The sequence below is a fragment of the Perissodus microlepis genome, chromosome 6, assembly GCF_051167445.1.
Source record: "Perissodus microlepis isolate ML-2025 ecotype Zambia chromosome 6, ASM5116744v1, whole genome shotgun sequence".
NCBI lineage: Eukaryota > Metazoa > Chordata > Actinopteri > Cichliformes > Cichlidae > Perissodus > Perissodus microlepis.
The window spans coordinates 16,379,431-16,399,864 of NC_140466.1; the positions used below are offsets into that span (position 1 = coordinate 16,379,431).

The 20,434-nt window shown below is 40.4% G+C and overlaps 2 protein-coding genes and 1 long non-coding RNA gene across 4 annotated transcripts; all 3 read right to left on the bottom strand.

Annotated features, from left to right (window-relative positions):
* Positions 1-702: 702 nt before the first annotated feature.
* LOC146385395 (ubiquitin carboxyl-terminal hydrolase 37-like) lies at positions 703-5,336 on the bottom strand. The gene is made up of 6 exons (XM_084931084.1): positions 4,460-5,336; positions 4,018-4,374; positions 3,801-3,877; positions 3,512-3,620; positions 2,814-3,198; positions 703-2,727 (listed from the first exon to the last, which is right to left on the bottom strand). Exons 2-5 carry the CDS (start codon positions 4,123-4,125, stop codon positions 3,121-3,123), a joined length of 372 nt encoding a protein of 123 aa, XP_084787210.1. The 5' UTR covers positions 4,126-4,374; positions 4,460-5,336; the 3' UTR covers positions 703-2,727; positions 2,814-3,120.
* A 1,041-nt stretch (positions 5,337-6,377) lies between these two features.
* On the bottom strand, positions 6,378-9,514 carry LOC146385396 (uncharacterized). Of its 2 annotated transcripts, XR_014800503.1 has the most exons (5): positions 9,366-9,514; positions 9,089-9,266; positions 8,910-8,994; positions 7,017-7,351; positions 6,378-6,718 (listed from the first exon to the last, which is right to left on the bottom strand). It is a non-coding gene; the product is annotated as an uncharacterized LOC146385396 (long non-coding RNA). The 2 variants fall into 2 exon arrangements; XR_014800502.1 differs by having other exon boundaries at positions 6,378-7,351; positions 9,366-9,505.
* Positions 9,515-18,411: 8,897 nt separating this feature from the next.
* LOC146385397 (ubiquitin carboxyl-terminal hydrolase 37-like) lies at positions 18,412-19,828 on the bottom strand. Its single transcript, XM_084931085.1, has 4 exons — positions 19,670-19,828; positions 19,453-19,529; positions 19,164-19,272; positions 18,412-18,554 (listed from the first exon to the last, which is right to left on the bottom strand). Exons 1-4 carry the CDS (start codon positions 19,775-19,777, stop codon positions 18,477-18,479), a joined length of 372 nt encoding a protein of 123 aa, XP_084787211.1. The 5' UTR covers positions 19,778-19,828; the 3' UTR covers positions 18,412-18,476.
* Positions 19,829-20,434: the final 606 nt, after the last annotated feature.

Consider the following 20,434-nt stretch of genomic DNA (forward strand, 5'->3'; position numbering starts at 1 on the left):
GATTTTGTGTTTTGCAGGCACTCAGGAGAATAAGTCATGATGTTTCTTGTGTTTGTCATGTTAGTATCTCAGTGCTTGTCAATCACCAGTCAACAGTGTCACCACTATGAACAACATCCTGCGACCGTTTGAGTCAAAACCTTCGAGAAGTCCCTGCAGCCGCTTCAAAACTCATCACTGAGCTCGATCTCTCTTTTAACACGCTGGAGACAACAATGAAAGATGACTTTCTTTCATATGCTGCTTTGAGGGCTTTGTTTGTGAACAACAACAGAATCAAAACCATCCATGAAGAGACATTTCACCCGCTGATTAATTTGGAGAAACTGGACTTCCACAAACCAGTTGGAGACTTTGTCTTCTGGGTGGTTTCAGAACCTGATTTCTCTCCACTATTTCAATCTTTTGGGAAACAAATATACAACACTGGGTCCGGGAAACCTTTTCCTGCCACTGAGGAGCTTGAAGACCCTCCATTTTTGAGGAGCTTTCCTTCAGTCTGTCAGTGAAAGGGATTTTTTTTAAATCTTGAAACTGCCGTGACCCTGTCCAAAGACCAGCTGGCCGGGTCGGTCATGGATATTCACAAATACCCCATAGTACTGGTGGAAAAGAAATATCGGGGGAAAATGCATAGAGTAACGGCTGCAGTTAGCTTACGGCCATCACACCCCTTAAATCTGAAAACTGATTGGTCGGGGTTTAGTAGCTCAATAGGGCAGTATGTAGGCCTGCACACACCACCAACAGGGACACGTGGCGTTTGGGTTGCCCGTTCCAGCAATTCGCTACACAGAAGATAATGGCATTATGCAACTGGCCCTTTGATCAAATGATGAGAGCTGATAGTCAAATAGTGCGCCCTGACATAGCACTGACATTTCCACATGTTGTAACGAGTAGGGACAGACCATGTTCAGTGTGTCGTGACACTTGCACGATGGAAGAACACACCCACTTGTTGGTGCCAGAAGAGCCACTGAGAAATTATTGTTTTAGCTGGCTCATTACAAGTCGATGGCTGGTCACCTGGAATAAGATAAAACTCTGGAGCGAATAATTGCCCGATTTTACTGGCCAGGAAACTGTTTTAGACTTAGAGCTTTTTATTGTCATTGTGCAGTTTCTTGCACAGTGAAATTGGGTAAGTGGAGAGCATAGAGCCGCTGTATCTGTGCGCACCACCATCTTGCATTTTTGGATGTGCGCCGATGGTGTGCGTCCAGTGGTGTCAGCTGGTGAACCAGCTGGTCATTTAAAAAGCACCTTTATGCCCCTCACCATTAATGGAGGTCCCATTTGAGCACATTGGCATGGACCTCATTTTATCAATGAGAAAAAGAAAGTCTTTAGTTCAGCTGTTGTTAACTGATCTTGACTTTGTTGATTAAACGTTGCAAACCTGCCTTCAGTGTGTCCTGTACATGAGGTCATTTAGTACACCACAGCACGGTGAGTTTTTTGAGCTGATGAAGTTCAGCCAAAACAGGAAACATGCAGCAGGAGACAGTAACTTGTTAAAATGTTATAAAAGGTACAATTAAAGATTTTCACCCTACAGGGTTGTCAATGATCCAAGGATAAATGTCTAATTTGGTCAAAATTTTATAAGCCATTTCTGGAGAGACTGCAGTGGAAATGTTGTCACTTTTGGACTTTGCTACCTGCAGCTAAACATTTGCAGCTAAATCATTTATTTAAAAGCAGAAGCTGCAACTGATCGAGTGAATGTTTGTCTGAAAACTTAAACTGAACTCCAAGGGTACCATTGCTCCAGCTTACCATCTTTACCTGAGTGAATCAGTTTGTTGAACAATCTAAATGATTCAGAAACTTCTGTGACATCAACTTAACTAAGGCTCATTACAAATTTCACAAAACACTGCTGAATACTTTTAATATTTTTTTATTAGTTATTTTTGTTTTGTTGTTATTTTGATTTTAATAAAACAAAATAACAAAGAATTAAATAATTTCTTTGTTTTTTTAAATTTAATTTCTTTTACAAATAAATTAATAATAATATTAATAATAATAACTATAAAATTAGTGATGTCAGCGTAAACGTCATTAGTTAAAATAACGTTAACACTGACAGCACTAATTTGTTGCCAGAGAGCAAGCCAAACACTGGTCCAGAAAAGGACGATCTCTAGTAGTGGTGCACTACTAGTAGATTTGTTTTAACCTCCTAGGACCTGGTGTCCACATATGTGGACATAACATTTTGGGTTGTCTAGACCAAAATACAAAATTTTGCTCTTCAAAAACCTGACATCCACTTATGAGGGAGGACATTACACTGCCACTGTTCAATCGAAATTTAAAATGAACGTCCTCATATGTGGATCTCATTGTTTTGAGAAACAAAAAAAAGATAGTCCGAATCTGATGTCTTTGTTTTTACATTCATCAGGTCCCAATCAACCCAAATGGCACAGAGAAATGAAAAATGCATGCCATGAAAGAGTTCAGGTCTTAGGATGTTAAAAATGTCCCTGCTGATGAGACCAGTGAATGTGGGGCGACGGTGGCAAGAAAAAACTCCCTCCTGGAGGAAGAAATCTTGGGAGGAACCAGGCTCTCTGGGAGGACCCTTCCTCCTGAGGGCAATACTTACCAGTACTTGTCCTCCAGTGTGCGATGGTGGGCTGGGACGAGTGTTGTTTCTTCTCAGCATGATGATGACCTTAACTTCCTTCCTTCCTTCCATTTCCTGTTTCAGAACTGAGAATGAAGACAAAACTGGTTAACAAGGTAACAGGACATTTAAAAATTCTCTCACTTCAGGATGAGATGCTGTGTCTTCTTACGTTTCTCTTGTAAAACAGCATGTAGGCCGAGTGCTGCTGTTCCTCACAAGCTGCAGATCCAGTTGTGTGGAGCACCTGTGCGTCATTATAGGTGAGCCAGCGATCTGATGTAGAGTGCTGACTCTCCTCAGGATGGACAGAACTACAGATGTAGTGTCCTGAAATCACATTAAGACAAATGAATCCAACTTCTGGAAGTCAACTGATTCAAGCAAACAGTGATTTTGACTTAGTGCTTCTTAGAACATCAAAAGCTTTTGTGTGTGAGTCCTTCACTGAAAAGTAGCAAGTTTTCATTTTCTGTTTGTCACAAGTCTGTTGTTTTACCTGACTCTGTGCCTCCATAATGACTAATGATGCTGACAAGACTATAACAGCCACCACCCTGAGAAGGAACAAATCCAAAGAGTGTTAGTTTCATAAAGTCTCACATCAGTGCCATAATTAAGCTGATTTGCTGAGGCTACGTCCACACGAATGCGTTTTCGTTTGAAAACACATCGTTTTCTCTCCGCTTTGACCTCCCGTCCACACTGAGACGGCGTTTTCCTCAAGGAAAAACACAGCATCTTGAAAACGCTCTCGAAAACGCATACATTTGAAAACGGAGCAGTCCCGTCGCAGTGTGGACACGGAGTTTTCAAATCTATCAGGGCTAGTGTGGACGTAGCCTGAGACGTTCTGCAGTCTGTTTTTACCTGATTGGATGGCACCACCAAGTCCCTCTGCAGCCTGACGGGGTCATCCACCTTCTGAATCTTGTAGGTTTGTGTAAAGCCAAACCTCTTCAGATGCAAGATCAGAACTCTGGCAGAAAAGAAAAAAAATAAAACAAACAAGGTAGAAAATAAGAAGAATGAGTTTCAAACACAAACAGAAGATGGGAGAAAACGACTGCTCAAGTATTGTCTCGAAAAACTCTGATATTTGATGCGCCACAGTTTGGAAACCTGGTCAGTCGATCAATTCTGATGTGACCTTACTCACCTTGGCAGTGTATCAAAAGACGACTTCAGTTCTGAGGCCGTCCCTCCACAATCACAGCGAAATTCTATTTCTTGTTCCTGAACAACAGCACAGAGAAAACAGGCTTTATGTTAGAAAGAAATCTCAACATATGCACACACACATACACACAAACACTAACAAAAAAGGTGTGTTAAGATCGCTGACACTACAACTCTATTGGAATTTGTGATCTTACCTTCAAGTATGTCTCTAACATGTTTATAACAGACCCCTCTGGAACCAGGTCAAGAGACAAGCTGGTGAATTCCTCTTGCTGTGATGATTGGTGACCGCAGCTACACATTTCAGGAGTAACGTAGTTAAAGTAAAGATCAGGTAGGTGGAAAAGAGGTATATGAAAATATTGCAACCAGCTCTGCGTTTCTGAAAGACAGGCTTACCTCTTGCATGTCCTCATGTTTTCCATTTTAAAAATGTGATGGTCTTCTACTGGGCAGGTATAACTTTGGCCCAGGAGAGCTGCGTTCCTCTCCAGGTGAGGTGTGAGCCTTTTGACCTCATTGAGGAACAATGTTAGGAATTCATGAGCGTCCTGAAAGAAAAGCAGAGAGATTTAAAACAGTACATCAAAATCAGAAGGTAAAGCAAAAAACGAAATGTCCAAATAGCTGACGCACTTTCTGTGCACTGCCGGTGTATTCAGGAGCTTGACTGCTGAATGCCTTCTTAAAAGCTCTTAGGTGGTGATCTTTAAGGCCATAATCTGTTGACTCATGACAGTCCCTGACATCAATGAGCCTTCTGTAGAAAGGAAAGGGTAAACAGACATTTCTGCTGTTAGATCTCTTTGTTCTTCAGGTTTTTGAAGAAAGTAGAAGGTTGACGTAGCGCACCTTAAGAGCTGAGCTTCTGGATCTGTGCTCCACAAAACCTCCTGACGCCTGATGTCTCTTATGAACTCCTCAATGTTGAGGAGGCTCTGCAGGCAGGAGTTCATGTAGCAGGTGTTTCCGATGTTTGGAAACCTGACACACACGCACAACGTTTACAGTATCAGTGTAAAAGAATTCATTTTCTCCACTTTGACAAAGTGAGCTTTGGTCTTTGTGCACCACGTGTACTCACCCGAAGCAGTCTATAGTCTCAGTTTGACTTTCTATTATTTTTCCACCGCATGCTACACTGCTCCAAAAAGGTAAAAACACAAACACAAAATTAGGAAAGATGTCAGGATGCTGAGCAGTGTATGTGCATGTATGCATGAGCTTTGAAGTTGAAACATTTTGGAGGACGTCTTTCTCTTACCTGTTAAACACATGCTCCCATCCACTCTCTTGGTCCAGAAGCTCCATAATCAAAGTGTCCCAAATCAGGTCTGCTGGGATCTTTTCCGTGGTGCTTCTTACCTGCTATATATATAGGACATAGCTGTGTGCCTCATTGCTCTTAATTGCTCTCATTTAAATGCTTGATGACAGTGACTCTTTCCATAAAACATACCTTCCCGGATTTAAAAAGAGACCAGCGAGACCTTTTTTGTGTCTTCACTGTGTTGCTCTCTGCCTCTGCATCGCTGTCAGTTTGCTGCAGAGGACGAACAAACATAAGTTTATTAAAAAAGTAAAGTCACTTAAAATTAACAAGTGCATTTTAAAGAGAATGTGCATTTCATATGTTTTGTGTAAAAGCAAACCGAGGAACAGCAGAAGAAGTGTCTCCATTTTCTCTTCTTCTTCTTCTTTTGACCATTTTCAGGGTTAGCTGGTGTGGCAGCAACAGAAGCATCCGGGATGCTGATCAGGAGAAAAGTGTAAATGTTGTGGAAATTTATAAGAAGGAGTACATTTTGCTAATACAGATTGCTAATAACAGTGAATAACTGTAATGGAATACCAACATGAACAAAATCATGTATTTTATACATTTACACTCTACATTTTCAAACGCTAATCTCTGCAACCATATAAATAATAGACAAGACTAGAAGTAGTAAAAAAGATGTAAATACACAAGGTGGAAGAAAAATGCCAATAAAAGGGAAATAAAAGAGCTCCAACTAAACCACTGCTATAAATATCTCCAGCAGCATTAAAGAGTGGCGCATTTCTTTACCTCTGATGAGACGTAGAAGGAATTTCCTTCTCTGCCACGTTTTGTTTGTGTAATTTCTGTTTAGAAACAAGAAAACCAACATCAGTAATGGCATAAAACAAACATACCAAGGGAGTCTCTCCATGAAAAGTGTCCAGTTAGAAAATTTGGTATTATTTCATATTATTTATCACTTTAGTGAGCTGTCAGCTCATGAAGCAGATATATAGGAATATCTTTAAATAAAATAAAAACAATTTATTCATGCTTTAAATTCAGTTTTAAAGTTTGTCCTGTGAAATACAAAATCCTTCATTTGGTTCTGATCAAAATTCAGTTTTTACAGAAATCATCCATGAAGCTTCATTAAAAGCTTCAAAAATGCTTATTCACCACAAAAAATATTTAGAGAAACATCCTGCAAGTCTCTTCGAACTTACCTTTCTGTGAAAAAAAAAAACGTTTAAACATCTTTGAACTTAATTTGAGGACATAGCTGTGCTAAATTGCTCTTAATTCTTCTCATTTAACTGTGATGAGTAAATGCTTGATGACAGTGACTCTTTCCATAAAACATACCTTCCAGAATTTAAAAAGAAACCAGCGACACTTTTTTTGTGTCTTCACAGTGTTGGTCTCTGCCTCTGCATCGCTGTCAGTTTGCTGCAGAGGACGAACAAACATACGTTTATTAAAAAAGTAAAGTCACTTTAAATTAACAAGTGCAATTTAAAGAGAATGTGCATTTCATATGTTTTGTGTAAAAGCAAACCGAGGAACAGCAGAGGTGTCTCCATTTTCTCTTCTTCTTTTGACCATTTTCAGCAACAGAAGCATCCGGGATGCTGATGAGGACAAAAGTGTAAATGTTATTTTTCAAAGTGGAAATTTTTAACAAGGAGTACATGCTGGAGATTGCAGATAAAAATTAATAACTGTAATGGAACAAAATCATGTATTTTGTACATTTACACTCTACATTTTCAAACGCTAATCTCTGAATCAATATAAATTATAGACAAGACTAGAAGTAGTAAAAAAGATGTAACTACAAAACACCAATAAAAGGGAAATAAAAGAGCTCCAACTAAACCACTGCTATAAATATCTCCAGCAGCATTAAAGAGTGGCGCATTTCTTTACCTCTGATGAGACGTAGAAGGAATTTCCTTCTCTGCCACGTTTTGTTTGTGTGATTTCTGTTTAGAAACAAGAAAACCAACATCAGTAATGGCATAAAACAAAGTATATGGTATGAAAATACAAAATCCTTCATTTGGATTCAAAATTCAGTTTTTACAGAAATCATCCAAGAAGCTTCCGTAAAAGTTTCAAAAATGCTTATTTACCATAAGAAAATATTCAGAGAAATGTGCTGCGAGTCTCTTCAAACTTACCTTTCTGTGAAAAAGAAGTTTAAACATCTTTGGACTTGAGGTGATCGCAGCGAAAATCTCCTCAGCTTTGCAAAAGTTCAACTGAAAACAAGCAGTCAAAGGTTGTATATTTATAAACTTTCAGCATAGAATGTTCATACCCTGAACAGCAAACATCATCATTATGATGTATGGGGCTAATTTGCATATTTTGGAATGTATGCTCATTTGAACTGTATGGTACTCGTCTCCAAGCAACTGCTACAAAAACAGGTCAAGTCAAGTGGCTTTTATTGTCATTTTAACCACGTGCAGAGGTACTGTACAGAGTGAAATGAGACAGCGTTCCTCCGAGACCCTGGTGCTATATATGACATATACGGACAAACCCAGGACTACATAAAGTGCAGTGTGCATAAACTGCAAAAATAAACAAGACAAAACAGTGCAAAACTAGACAGAACAGGACGATACAGACACAAGACAATGGAAATGTGCAAAATGCTGAGTATTGTGCAAAAGTAACTTGGTGTCTGTATGTATGTGTATGAGTGTGAGATACTGCAGATAAGTGCTTGGTAGTGACGTGTGTGTAGGTGTGCGTGTGCCAGTGCAGTCACTGAGTGTTCAGGGGTCTGACGGCTTGTGGGAAGAAACTTTTCCGTAGTTTGGTAGCGAGGGCCCGGATGTTCTGGGACCTCTTTCCAGAAGGCAGCAGGGTGAAGAGTGTGTTTGAAGGCTGTGTGGGGTCCTCCAGCAAGCGGTTGTTATAAGGAGGGGAGAGGGGCTCCAATGATCTTCTCAGCTGCTCTCACAATCCGTTGTAGGGTACTGCGATCCAATACGCTGCAGTTACCATACCAGACAGTGATGCAGCTACTTAGGATGCTCTCGTTAGTCCCACTGTAAAAGGTGGTGAGAATGGATGGTGGGAGATGGGCTTTCCTCAGCTTCTGCATGAAGTAGAGATGCTGCTGGGCCTTCTTGGTTATGGAGCTGGTGTTGAGGGAGCAGGAGAGGTTCTCCGCCAGGTGGACACCAAGAAATCTGGTGCTCTTGACGACCTCCACAGAGGATCCATTCATGTTAAGTGGGCAGTGATCCCACTGTGCTCTCCTGAAGTCAACAATCTCTTTTGTTTTGTCCACGTTCAGAGACAGGTTGTTGACTCTACACCTCTACAGATGGCCCGCAGTGCAACCCTTCAGCTTCCTAGTAGATTCACCTATATACAAATTTAAAGACCTAGGAGACTTACTTCTCGTCAGAGTTGTAGCATTCACAAGATTTTCAGAAAACTTGACCTTTGAACTTGAGGTCAAGGTCACTGATATTCAAACTGACCCCAGAACTTTAGTAGATGCACCAATGGCATCAATTCAAAATCCTGCCCCTCGTTCTCGAATTATTGTCTTGACCAAGCTGAGTATACAATTATGAAAGAATCATTTTCCATTTTTATTTCACTATCTGTAACTAAGACAAATAAACAGTATTTGGGACACAAGTCACTATTAAAGTGGTTAGTGAGACTCCACATCTGATAACAGTATAACACACTGCTTATTTATGTAAAATTGTCATCAATAAATGTGTTCAAAACAGAAGCTACACTGGCTTTAAAAGTTTTTGTTAACTCTGACTACCTGTCTGCTCTTACCTGTTTCTTTTGCTCTCTGCTGTCTTCATCCTCCATCCAACTCTACAGCTATTGTTAGGGATGACATGATGAAACTGAAGGGTGTCTGGGCACCGAAAAAAGAAAAGAAGAGAGATTGGATTAGGCTGCAGCTGGCGTGCCATTCTCTCACTTCAGGATGAGATGCTGTGTCTTCTTACGTTTCTCTTGTAAAACAGGATGTAGGCTGAGTGCTGCTGTTCCTCACAAGCTGCAGATCCAGTTGTGTGCAGCACCTGTGCGTCATTATAGGTGAGCCAAGGATCTGATGTAGAGTGCTGACTCTCCTCTGGATGGACAGAATTACAGATGCAGCAGCTGTTTCCGATGTATGGAAACCTGACACACAAACAAAAGTTTACAGTATCAGTGTAAAATAATTCATTTTGTCCAGGTTGAGAAGGTGAGCTTTGGTCCTTGTGCACCACGTGTACTCACCTGAAGCCGTCTGTAGTCTGAATTTTATTTTCCATTATTTATCCACCGCCTAAATGTTTCACTACGCTACTGCAAAAAGGTAAAAACACAAACACACAATTAGACACTGAGCACTGGATGTGCATGTATGCATGAGCTTTGAAGTTTAAACTTTTTATTTTTATTTTTATCATCAACAATTTTTATTTATTTCATTTTAAACTTCAATAACAGAGCTTAAGGATAACTACATAAATAAATAGTTTAAAAAACAAACAAACAAAAACAAAACAACAACAAAACAAAACACTACAACAAAAAAAAACCAAAACAAAGGGAAGTTATCCTATTCTTTCTTCGCACACCAATCCCCACACCACCACTCTGTCATTACTCCTCTGTTCTTCAAGTTACAGAAAGCCAGCTTGTAAAGGGGGACCAAATACAATCATATTGAGGCAATTTGTCTAATAAACCATAAGTCACTTTTTCGTAAGACGCCAACTTAGCCATTGTCTTTAGCCACTCTTCATAGGGAGGGGGGTTCTTTTTCCGCCAATGTCTTAGCAAGACCCGTTTGGCCGTAGTAAGAGCCAAAATAATCCATCTTTTTGTATAACTGGAAAAATCTCCATCAGAAAGTTCTGTGGTTATACCAAGTATGGACAGTTTTGGTGAGATACCAAATCTCCTTTTTAAAACACTGAAAATTACCTCCATTATATTTTCCCACCAATCCCGAAGTGCCGAACAGCTCCATAAGATATGTAAAATCAAAGCATTTTGACCATCACATCTCCAACATTCGTCCGTAGAGGCCAGGTTCCATTTATACAATTGTTGCGGTGTTCGATGCCACCTATGGATTATCTTAAGTTGAATAAATCTACTGCCTGTTTCTTTATACATAGTATTAACATTTTGAAAACATGAATCCCATTCAACTGAAGATATGTCCAATGCCATGTCCTGGGCCCAGTAGCCCTTAACTTTAAGGAGAGGGTCAGCTGACCGTTCTTGCAATAAGTGATAAATCTTAGAGGTAATGCCTTTACCCAAGGGTGATCTTGAGAGCAGGACTTCCATAGGGTTGCCCACAAGACAACTCAAGGGGGTTCCCAGCCACTTCGATAATGAACTATGTATTTGGACATATCTCCAGAATTGATTACGCTGCAACTTATATAACTCTACAATTTTATCAAAGCTTAAAAAACATTTAGTCCCACAGTCAAATAAATCTGATACATTAAGGATGCCTGCTTTACGCCACTGTAACCAGTCAACCGATGTCCCTCCAATTAAAATTCTTTTATTACTCCATAAGGTTGCCGAAGGTGATTTAATAAAGTCCCAGCGACCTGCCCTATGTAATTTAAACCACAATGTCTTTGCAATTATAGGATGGGTAGTTTTATGACTGGTATCAAACAGCTCCCTCCAAGGAGAAATACTGCCATTAACTTCCGTCTCTATATGGGACCAGATGGGTTTAACTGGTGCAGTAGGTAACCAAGCTCTAAGTTGTTTCACGTTCATCACCCAATAATACCATTGGAAATTAGGCAATGAAAAACCTCTTTGTTTTGCACTCGCTTGAAGTTTCTTAATACTTAAACGATGCGGTGAGCTACCCCAAAGAAACTGCCGGATTAAAAAGTCTAGATCTTTGAAATACTTATCTGGAATGTGTAATGGAATATTAGATAAAATATAAAAGATCATGGGTGCAGTCATCATCTTAATACAACTAATTTTACCCCATATTGTGAGACGTACTCTGGACCATCTACCAAATTCCATTTTTATTCTTTCCAACATTGGCTCCATATTTGCTCGAACCATCTTAGTGTAATCCGAGGTCATTTGTATCCCCAAATACCTCAAACCATTCACGGACCACCGAAACTCCCACTGTTTAAATAAAGTATGGGGGCAGTGTCCTGACATAGGCATTGCCTCTGATTTATCCCAGTTGACGCGATACCCTGAAAGCAGCGTAAAGCTTTCTACACATTCTAATAGGGCTGGAATTGACTTCCCAGGCTGGGTCATAAGTAACAACATATCATCTGCATATAATAGAAGCTTATGTTGACTATTACCCATCGAAATTTCAAATATATTTACATTATTTCTCAGTTTTTGTGCCAAAGGCTCTATAGCAATTACAAAAAGACCGGGGCTAAGGGGACAACCCTGTCTTGTGGATCTCTGTAAAAGGAATAGGTCTGATATGAGCCCATTCGTCAATACTCGCGCTGAAGGCGAATCATATTGTAGCGGGTCAGGGCTGTTCGGGGTTCTGTTTGTGATGTTTTGTTTATGTTACCATAGTGACGGGTGACGCCCTCTGGCTGCGACGGTGTGTCCTTCCGGGGTCAGAGGGCGCCCTGTGTGTTGTTGTTGCTGTTCTGTTGCCGTGCTGAGCAGTTAGCTAGCGGCAGGGTTCTTCTGCAGATGTTAATAAACGGCTGTGCTCCCTGGCTAGCTCACGGAAAGCAAGACCAAACGATACCTCCGTCTCCTCCTTGTCTGAGCTCGCCAAAATATAATATCTTTATCCACCTAATAAAATTGTCACCAAAACCAAACTTTTATAATGTCTTAAACAGATAATCCCACTCAACACAATCAAAAGCTTTTGCAGCATCCAGCGATAGGGCCACTGTTGGATGTACTGAATCATATACATAATTTTGCAAATTAACCAACCGCCTAATATTATCTGAACCATAGCGGTTTGGAACAAAACCAGATTGGTCTGCATGAATTATTTTCACCATTACTACTTTTAATCGACCCGCTAAGACCTTTGCCAAGATTTTTTGGTCAGAATTCAGCAAAGATATGGGGCGGTAACCACTTGGGTCTAAAGGGTCTTTCCCAGTTTAAAGAATAAATGTCCAGAGTGCATTGACTGAGGTAATGAGCCTACTTTGAACGCCTCATTATAAACATCGAGCAACAGGGGACTTAACATATCCTCAAATGCTCTATAGAAATCCAATGGTAACCCATCTAATCCTGGAGCTTTATTAAGTGGCATACTGTTAATTGCACGGGTAATCTCCTCCACTGTAATTGGAGCATCTATAATCTGCTGGTCAGTAGTAGAAAGCTGTGGCAGGTTTAAATCAGTAAAGAATGCTTTGAATTTCTGTTCATCTAAACTCCCTTGTGTAGAATAAAGATTATTGTAAAAGGCCCTGAATCCATCATTTATATGTCTAATAGAAGTTGAAATAACCCCATCTGATTGTCGTATGCCTGGGATATGGTTCATACTGTCTTTCTGTTTAAGACGGTATGCTAATAAACGACTCGGCTTTTCTCCCATTTCCCAATATGCTTGATTAATGCGAAATAAAGCGTATTCTGCCTTTCTGTTGTACAGTACATTCAACTTATATTTAACTTGAACAATTTTATTCAACGTAACTCTGTCTTTTGTATGGGAATGTACTGCCTCAAGTGCCTTTAATTTGGCTTCTAACGTAATGATATTCTTGTTAGCTGCCTTCTTTTTAAAGGAAGCGTAAGAAATTATCCTCCCCCTTAAGTATGCCTTCATAGCATCCCACCAAGTAGCCAATGTAGTGTCCTCTCGATTATTTGTCTGTTTGTAAAATTGTATTTCATCTCTTATCAATTTAATAAACCCAGAGTCTTTAATTAAGGACACATTTAAATGCCATCTGCGGCTTTGAGGAATCTGTAAAATATTTCCAAGACATAGAAAAATTGGCACATGGTCCGAGAATACTATATTACCAATACTTGAATCTATAGAGTTATTCACTAAGGCTTCAGAAATAAGAAAGTAGTCGATTCTAGTGTAAACATTATGAGGCGGAGAGTAAAAGGAATATTCCCTGCCTTCTGGATGCATTGTCCGCCAAATATCATTCAGACCTAAATCTGAGGTCATCTGCCTTATGGCAACTACAGATTTACTCTCTGTGCCTCCTCTATCTAGGTCTTGATCCAGTATTTGATTAAAATCTCCTCCTACCACTATTTGTGCACCTTCTAATTCCAAAAGATACTGTGACAGGTTATGAAAAAAGGCGAGTATGTCCGCATTAGGTGCATAGATATTACATAAAATTATTGGTGTGTCCAGTAGTTGTCCATAAACCAATATAAATCTACCTTCCTTATCTGTTATTACTTTTGTTTCAGCAAAGCTAACTGCTTTATGAATCAGAACCGACACTCCCCTACTTTTATCAGTTCCAGGACTGGAAAAGACTTTACCTACCCAGGAACATTTAAGTTTTAAGGCTTCTGACTTGCACATGTGCATTTCTTGAATAAAGGCTATATCAACTCTTGATAACTTTAGATATGTTAACATTTTCTTCCTCTTAATCCCGTTATTCAACCCCTTAACATTCCAGCTGGCTATTTTGAAATCTGTCTGTCTATCCATCTTATATGTTGTCTCCTTGACCTGGAGACAACATATAAGATGACACCGCCATGGACCTCAACCAGCAGGCTTTGTGTTACCTGTTTCTTTATACAGGAGCATGTAGGGGTGGACTGCCTTTTTATTTGATTACCCTTTTCTCATGTTTTTGTTAGTTCGGGACATTTTGGGGGACATTATTCTCTTACTTGTTAAACACATGCTCCCATCCACTCTCTTGGTCCAGAAGCTCCATAATCCAAGTGTCCCAACTCAGGTCTGATGGCATTTTTTCAGTGGTGTTTTTAACCTCTTGGGAACTTTCACTACATTCCTTACTTGATGCAGAAAGAAGAAAAGAGTCAGGGATGCATAGCAAGCACAACAAGACACCAGCAGTCCAGACCTTTCACCAACTGAAGACATTTGCAGCACCATAAAACATGACAGAGAAGAGCTGGGACTATGTGAAAGGGTGAAGTGCTGCAGTAAAGTTGCAATGGTCCTATCTTTTATACAGTCTATGGTTCACTCTATTAAGATGTGATTATCTCCAAGGTCCATTTAGTTTTAGTTAGCTGAAGCTAAACCAGAAGTTAAAACGAGATGATGAAAAACATTTTTAGTTAATGTTACGACTGTTGTTGTAATGTTGTCTCATATGTAAATCTGAGTGTGCAGGTGCCTTTCCGTGATTGGTGCATCCATGGGACGGACCATACAGATTGGCTAATGACCTGGAGACAACATATGAGATGACACCGCCATGGACCTCAACCGGCAGGCTTTGTGTTACCTGTTTCTTTATACAGGAGCATGTAGGGGTGGACTGCCTTTTTATTTGATTACCCTTTTCTTATGTTTTTGTTAGTTAGGGAGATAAGACATTGTCATTTGGTTTTATTCTTTTCATAAATAAGTTTTGTACATCCTTTTGATACGGTCCCTCTTGTTTGTTGTTTTGGGGTCCACCCCGAAGCTATAGTTCGCTCCTTTCCTTTGTTAGAATTCAATCACTGTAAATAAATCACCATCAAAATTGTACTGGTTGTGTGATGTGCTGCTTGGGGTCAGACAGGGGTGGATCACCCCTATATTATGGTCTGGCCACCCTTAGACAGGCCATAACACTAACTAAAATGAAACTAGACTTAAAACTGGCTGGTGTCCTTACCAGTGACCTTGGGTCTGAACTGTGGGCTCCTCTTTCCAGGTGTTCGTACTGCCTGAGTGGGACCAAGATGTGCTGTCTTGCCTCTTTTGGGTTTTCTGCATGTTTCTGGCTCAGCATGCACTTCTTGGCGTTCGCTGTTGGTTGCAGCCACTTGAGGTTTCTGGGCTCATTTGGGTTCTCAACACTGGGTGACTTTGATGGGAGTGAAAGCATCCTCACAACATAAATCACCACACTACCTGCTTTTGTTTCAGATTTTTTCTTTATCCTTGTTAACATGTTTGGGTACTGGGTTTACCTGTAATGCATTTTGTGCTCCAAAAGCTGTTATTTTGTGCAGCTGTGCTCCAAAAGCTGTTAGCATGACCTTTTTTTATCATTAGATTGTGCCACACCAGCACCTGAGAGAAAAGCTTTGAGTTTGATTTTGTGTTTTGCAGGCACTCAGGAGAATAAGTCATGATGTTTCTTGTGTTTGTCATGTTAGTATCTCAGTGCTTGTCAATCACCAGTCAACAGTGTCACCACTATGAACAACATCCTGCGACCGTTTGAGTCAAAACCTTCGAGAAGTCCCTGCAGCCGCTTCAAAAGTCATCACTGAGCTCGATCTCTCTTTTAACACGCTGGAGACAACAATGAAAGATGACTTTCTTTCATATGCTGCTTTGAGGGCTTTGTTTGTGAACAACAACAGAATCAAAACCATCCATGAAGAGACATTTCACCCGCTGATTAATTTGGAGAAACTGGACTTCCCCAAACCAGTTGGAGACTTTGTCTTCTGGGTGGTTGCAGAACCTGATTTCTCTCCACTATTTCAATCTTTTGGGAAACAAATATACAACACTGGGTCCGGGAAACCTTTTCCTGCCACTGAGGAGCTTGAAGACCCTCCATTTTTGAGGAGCTTTCCTTCAGTCTGTCAGTGAAAGGGATTTTTTTTAAATCTTGAAACTGCCGTGACCCTGTCCAAAGACCAGCTGGCCGGGTCAGTCATGGATATTCACAAATACTCCATAGTACTGGTGGAAAAGAAATATCGGGGGAAAATGCATAGAGTAACGGCTGCAGTTAGCTGACGGCCATCACACCCCTTAAATCTGAAAACTGATTGGTCGGGGTTTAGTAGCTCAATAGGGCAGTATGTAGGCCTGCACACACCACCAACAGGGACACGTGGCGTTTGGGTTGCCCGTTCCAGCAATTCGCTACACAGAAGATAATGGCATTATGCAACTGGCCCTTTGATCAAATGATGAGAGCTGATAGTCAAATAGTGCGCCCTGACATAGCACTGACATTTCCACATGTTGTAACGAGTAGGGACAGACCATGTTCAGTGTGTCGTGACACTTGCACGATGGAAGAACACACCCACTTGTTGGTGCCAGAAGAGCCACTGAGAAATTATTGTTTTAGCTGGCTCATTACAAGTCGATGGCTGGTCACCTGGAATAAGATAAAACTCTGGAGCGAATAATTGCCCGATTTTACTGGCCAGGAAACTGTTTTAGACTTAGAGCTTTTTATTGTCATTGTGCAGTTTCTTGCACAGTGAAATTGGGTAAGTGGAGAGCATAGAGCCGCTGTATCTGTGCGCACCACCATCTTGCATTTTTGGATGTGCGCCGATGGTGTGCGTCCAGTGGTGTCAGCTGGTGAACCAGCTGGTCATTTAAAAAGCACCTTTATGCCCCTCACCATTAATGGAGGTCCCATTTGAGCACATTGGCATGGACCTCATTTTATCAATGAGAAAAAGAAAGTCTTTAGTTCAGCTGTTGTTAACTGATCTTGACTTTGTTGATTAAACGTTGCAAACCTGCCTTCAGTGTGTCCTGTACATGAGGTCATTTAGTACACCACAGCACGGTGAGTTTTTTGAGCTGATGAAGTTCAGCCAAAACAGGAAACATGCAGCAGGAGACAGTAACTTGTTAAAATGTTATAAAAGGTACAATTAAAGATTTTCACCCTACAGGGTTGTCAATGATCCAAGGATAAATGTCTAATTTGGTCAAAATTTTATAAGCCATTTCTGGAGAGACTGCAGTGGAAATGTTGTCACTTTTGGACTTTGCTACCTGCAGCTAAACATTTGCAGCTAAATCATTTATTTAAAAGCAGAAGCTGCAACTGATCGAGTGAATGTTTGTCTGAAAACTTAAACTGAACTCCAAGGGTACCATTGCTCCAGCTTACCATCTTTACCTGAGTGAATCAGTTTGTTGAACAATCTAAATGATTCAGAAACTTCTGTGACATCAACTTAACTAAGGCTCATTACAAATTTCACAAAACACTGCTGAATACTTTTAATATTTTTTTATTAGTTATTTTTGTTTTGTTGTTATTTTGATTTTAATAAAACAAAATAACAAAGAATTAAATAATTTCTTTGTTTTTTTTTAATTTAATTTCTTTTACAAATAAATTAATAATAATATTAATAATAATAACTATAAAATTAGTGATGTCAGCGTAAACGTCATTAGTTAAAATAACGTTAACACTGACAGCACTAATTTGTTGCCAGAGAGCAAGCCAAACACTGGTCCAGAAAAGGACGATCTCTAGTAGTGGTGCACTACTAGTAGATTTGTTTTAACCTCCTAGGACCTGGTGTCCACATATGTGGACATAACATTTTGGGTTGTCTAGACCAAAATACAAAATTTTGCTCTTCAAAAACCTGATATCCACTTATGAGGGAGGACATTACACTGCCACTGTTCAATCGAAATTTAAAATGAACGTCCTCATATGTGGATCTCATTGTTTTGAGAAACAAAAAAAAGATAGTCCGAATCTGATGTCTTTGTTTTTACATTCATCAGGTCCCAATCAACCCAAATGGCACAGAGAAATGAAAAATGCATGCCATGAAAGAGTTCAGGTCTTAGGATGTTAAAAATGTCCCTGCTGATGAGACCAGTGAATGTGGGGCGACGGTGGCAAGAAAAAACTCCCTCCTGGAGGAAGAAATCTTGGGAGGAACCAGGCTCTCTGGGAGGACCCTTCCTCCTGAGGGCAATACTTACCAGTACTTGTCCTCCAGTGTGCGATGGTGGGCTGGGACGAGTGTTGTTTCTTCTCAGCATGATGATGACCTTAACTTCCTTCCTTCCTTCCATTTCCTGTTTCAGAACTGAGAATGAAGACAAAACTGGTTAACAAGGTAACAGGACATTTAAAAATTCTCTCACTTCAGGATGAGATGCTGTGTCTTCTTACGTTTCTCTTGTAAAACAGCATGTAGGCCGAGTGCTGCTGTTCCTCACAAGCTGCAGATCCAGTTGTGTGGAGCACCTGTGCGTCATTATAGGTGAGCCAGCGATCTGATGTAGAGTGCTGACTCTCCTCAGGATGGACAGAACTACAGATGTAGTGTCCTGAAATCACATTAAGACAAATGAATCCAACTTCTAGAAGTCAACTGATTCAAGCAAACAGTGATTTTGACTTAGTGCTTCTTAGAACATCAAAAGCTTTTGTGTGTGAGTCCTTCACTGAAAAGTAGCAAGTTTTCATTTTCTGTTTGTCACAAGTCTGTTGTTTTACCTGACTCTGTGCCTCCATAATGACTAATGATGCTGACAAGACTATAACAGCCACCACCCTGAGAAGGAACAAATCCAAAGAGTGTTAGTTTCATAAAGTCTCACATCAGTGCCATAATTAAGCTGATTTGCTGAGGCTACGTCCACACGAATGCGTTTTCGTTTGAAAACACATCGTTTTCTCTCCGCTTTGACCTCCCGTCCACACTGAGATGGCGTTTTCCTCAAGGAAAAACACAGCATCCTGAAAACGCTCTCGAAAACGCATACATTTCAAAACGGAGATGTCCCGTCGCAGTGTGGACACTCGAAAATGCAGACTTTCTAAAACGATGACGCATTTTAGTCATGTGATGCAGTCATGTGAGCAATTAAACAAAGATAGCCGAGTGCATTATACAGCAGTTGTTTTGATTGCTCTCAACTTTGACAGCCCTAAAAAAGATTAATATCAGTTTGTACATGCTCCGGATAGCTTTTCTTCAAATTCTGTTATTCTCACTCACTTTTGCGCATGCGCAGGACTGGAACGTAAGCGTTTTCGGCCGTTTCAATGCAGACGCACAACTATTTGAAAATGACTGAAAACGCTAGTGTGGACACGGAGTTTTCAAATCTATCAGGGCTAATGTGGACGTAGCCTGAGACGTTCTGCAGTCTGTTTTTACCTGATTGGATGGCACCACCAAGTCCCTCTGCAGCCTGACGGGGTCATCCACCTTCTGAATCTTGTAGGTTTGTGTAAAGCCAAACCTCTTCAGATGCAAGATCAGAACTCTGGCAGAAAAGAAAAAAAATAAAACAAACAAGGTAGAAAATAAGAAGAATGAGTTTCAAACACAAACAGAAGATGGGAGAAAACGACTGCTCAAGTATTGTCTCGAAAAACTCTGATATTTGATGCGCCACAGTTTGGAAACCTGGTCAGTCGATCAATTCTGATGTGACCTTACTCACCTTGGCAGTGTATCAAAAGACGACTTCAGTTCTGAGGCCGTCCCTCCACAATCACAGCGAAATTCTATTTCTTGTTCCTGAACAACAGCACAGAGAAAACAGGCTTTATGTTAGAAAGAAATCTCAACATATGCACACACACATACACACAAACACTAACAAAAAAGGTGTGTTAAGATCGCTGACACTACAACTCTATTGGAATTTGTGATCTTACCTTCAAGTATGTCTCTAACATGTTTATAACAGACCCCTCTGGAACCAGGTCAAGAGACAAGCTGGTGAATTCCTCTTGCTGTGATGATTGGTGACCGCAGCTACACATTTCAGGAGTAACGTAGTTAAAGTAAAGATCAGGTAGGTGGAAAAGAGGTATATGAAAATATTGCAATCAGCTCTGCGTTTCTGAAAGACAGGCTTACCTCTTGCATGTCCTCATGTTTTCCATTTTAAAAATGTGATGGTCTTCTACTGGGCAGGTATAACTTTGGCCCAGGAGAGCTGCGTTCCTCTCCAGGTGAGGTGTGAGCCTTTTGACCTCATTGAGGAACAATGTTAGGAATTCATGAGCGTCCTGAAAGAAAAGCAGAGAGATTTAAAACAGTACATCAAAATCAGAAGGTAAAGCAAAAAACGAAATGTCCAAATAGCTGACGCACTTTCTGTGCACTGCCGGTGTATTCAGGAGCTTGATTGCTGAATGCCTTCTTAAAAGCTCTTAGGTGGTGATCTTTAAGGCCATAATCTGTTGACTCATGACAGTCCCTGACATCAATGAGCCTTCTGTAGAAAGGAAAGGGTAAACAGACATTTCTGCTGTTAGATCTCTTTGTTCTTCAGGTTTTTGAAGAAAGTAGAAGGTTGACGTAGCGCACCTTAAGAGCTGAGCTTCTGGATCTGTGCTCCACAAAACCTCCTGACGCCTGATGTCTCTTATGAACTCCTCAATGTTGAGGAGGCTCTGCAGGCAGGAGTTCATGTA

Coding starts and splice junctions, on each gene's coding strand:
- LOC146385397 (XM_084931085.1), bottom strand. CDS start 19,777: ATGTGTAGCTGCGGTCACCAATCATCACAGCAAGAGGAATTCACCAGC. Junction 19,273..19,452: donor TCTTTTGATACACTGCCAAG/GTGAGTAAGGTC, acceptor CTTTTCTGCCAG/AGTTCTGATCTTGCATCTGA. Junction 18,555..19,163: donor TGGTGGTGCCATCCAATCAG/GTAAAAACAGAC, acceptor GTTCCTTCTCAG/GGTGGTGGCTGTTATAGTCT.
- LOC146385395 (XM_084931084.1), bottom strand. CDS start 4,125: ATGTGTAGCTGCGGTCACCAATCATCACAGCAAGAGGAATTCACCAGC. Junction 3,621..3,800: donor TCTTTTGATACACTGCCAAG/GTGAGTAAGGTC, acceptor CTTTTCTGCCAG/AGTTCTGATCTTGCATCTGA. Junction 3,199..3,511: donor TGGTGGTGCCATCCAATCAG/GTAAAAACAGAC, acceptor GTTCCTTCTCAG/GGTGGTGGCTGTTATAGTCT.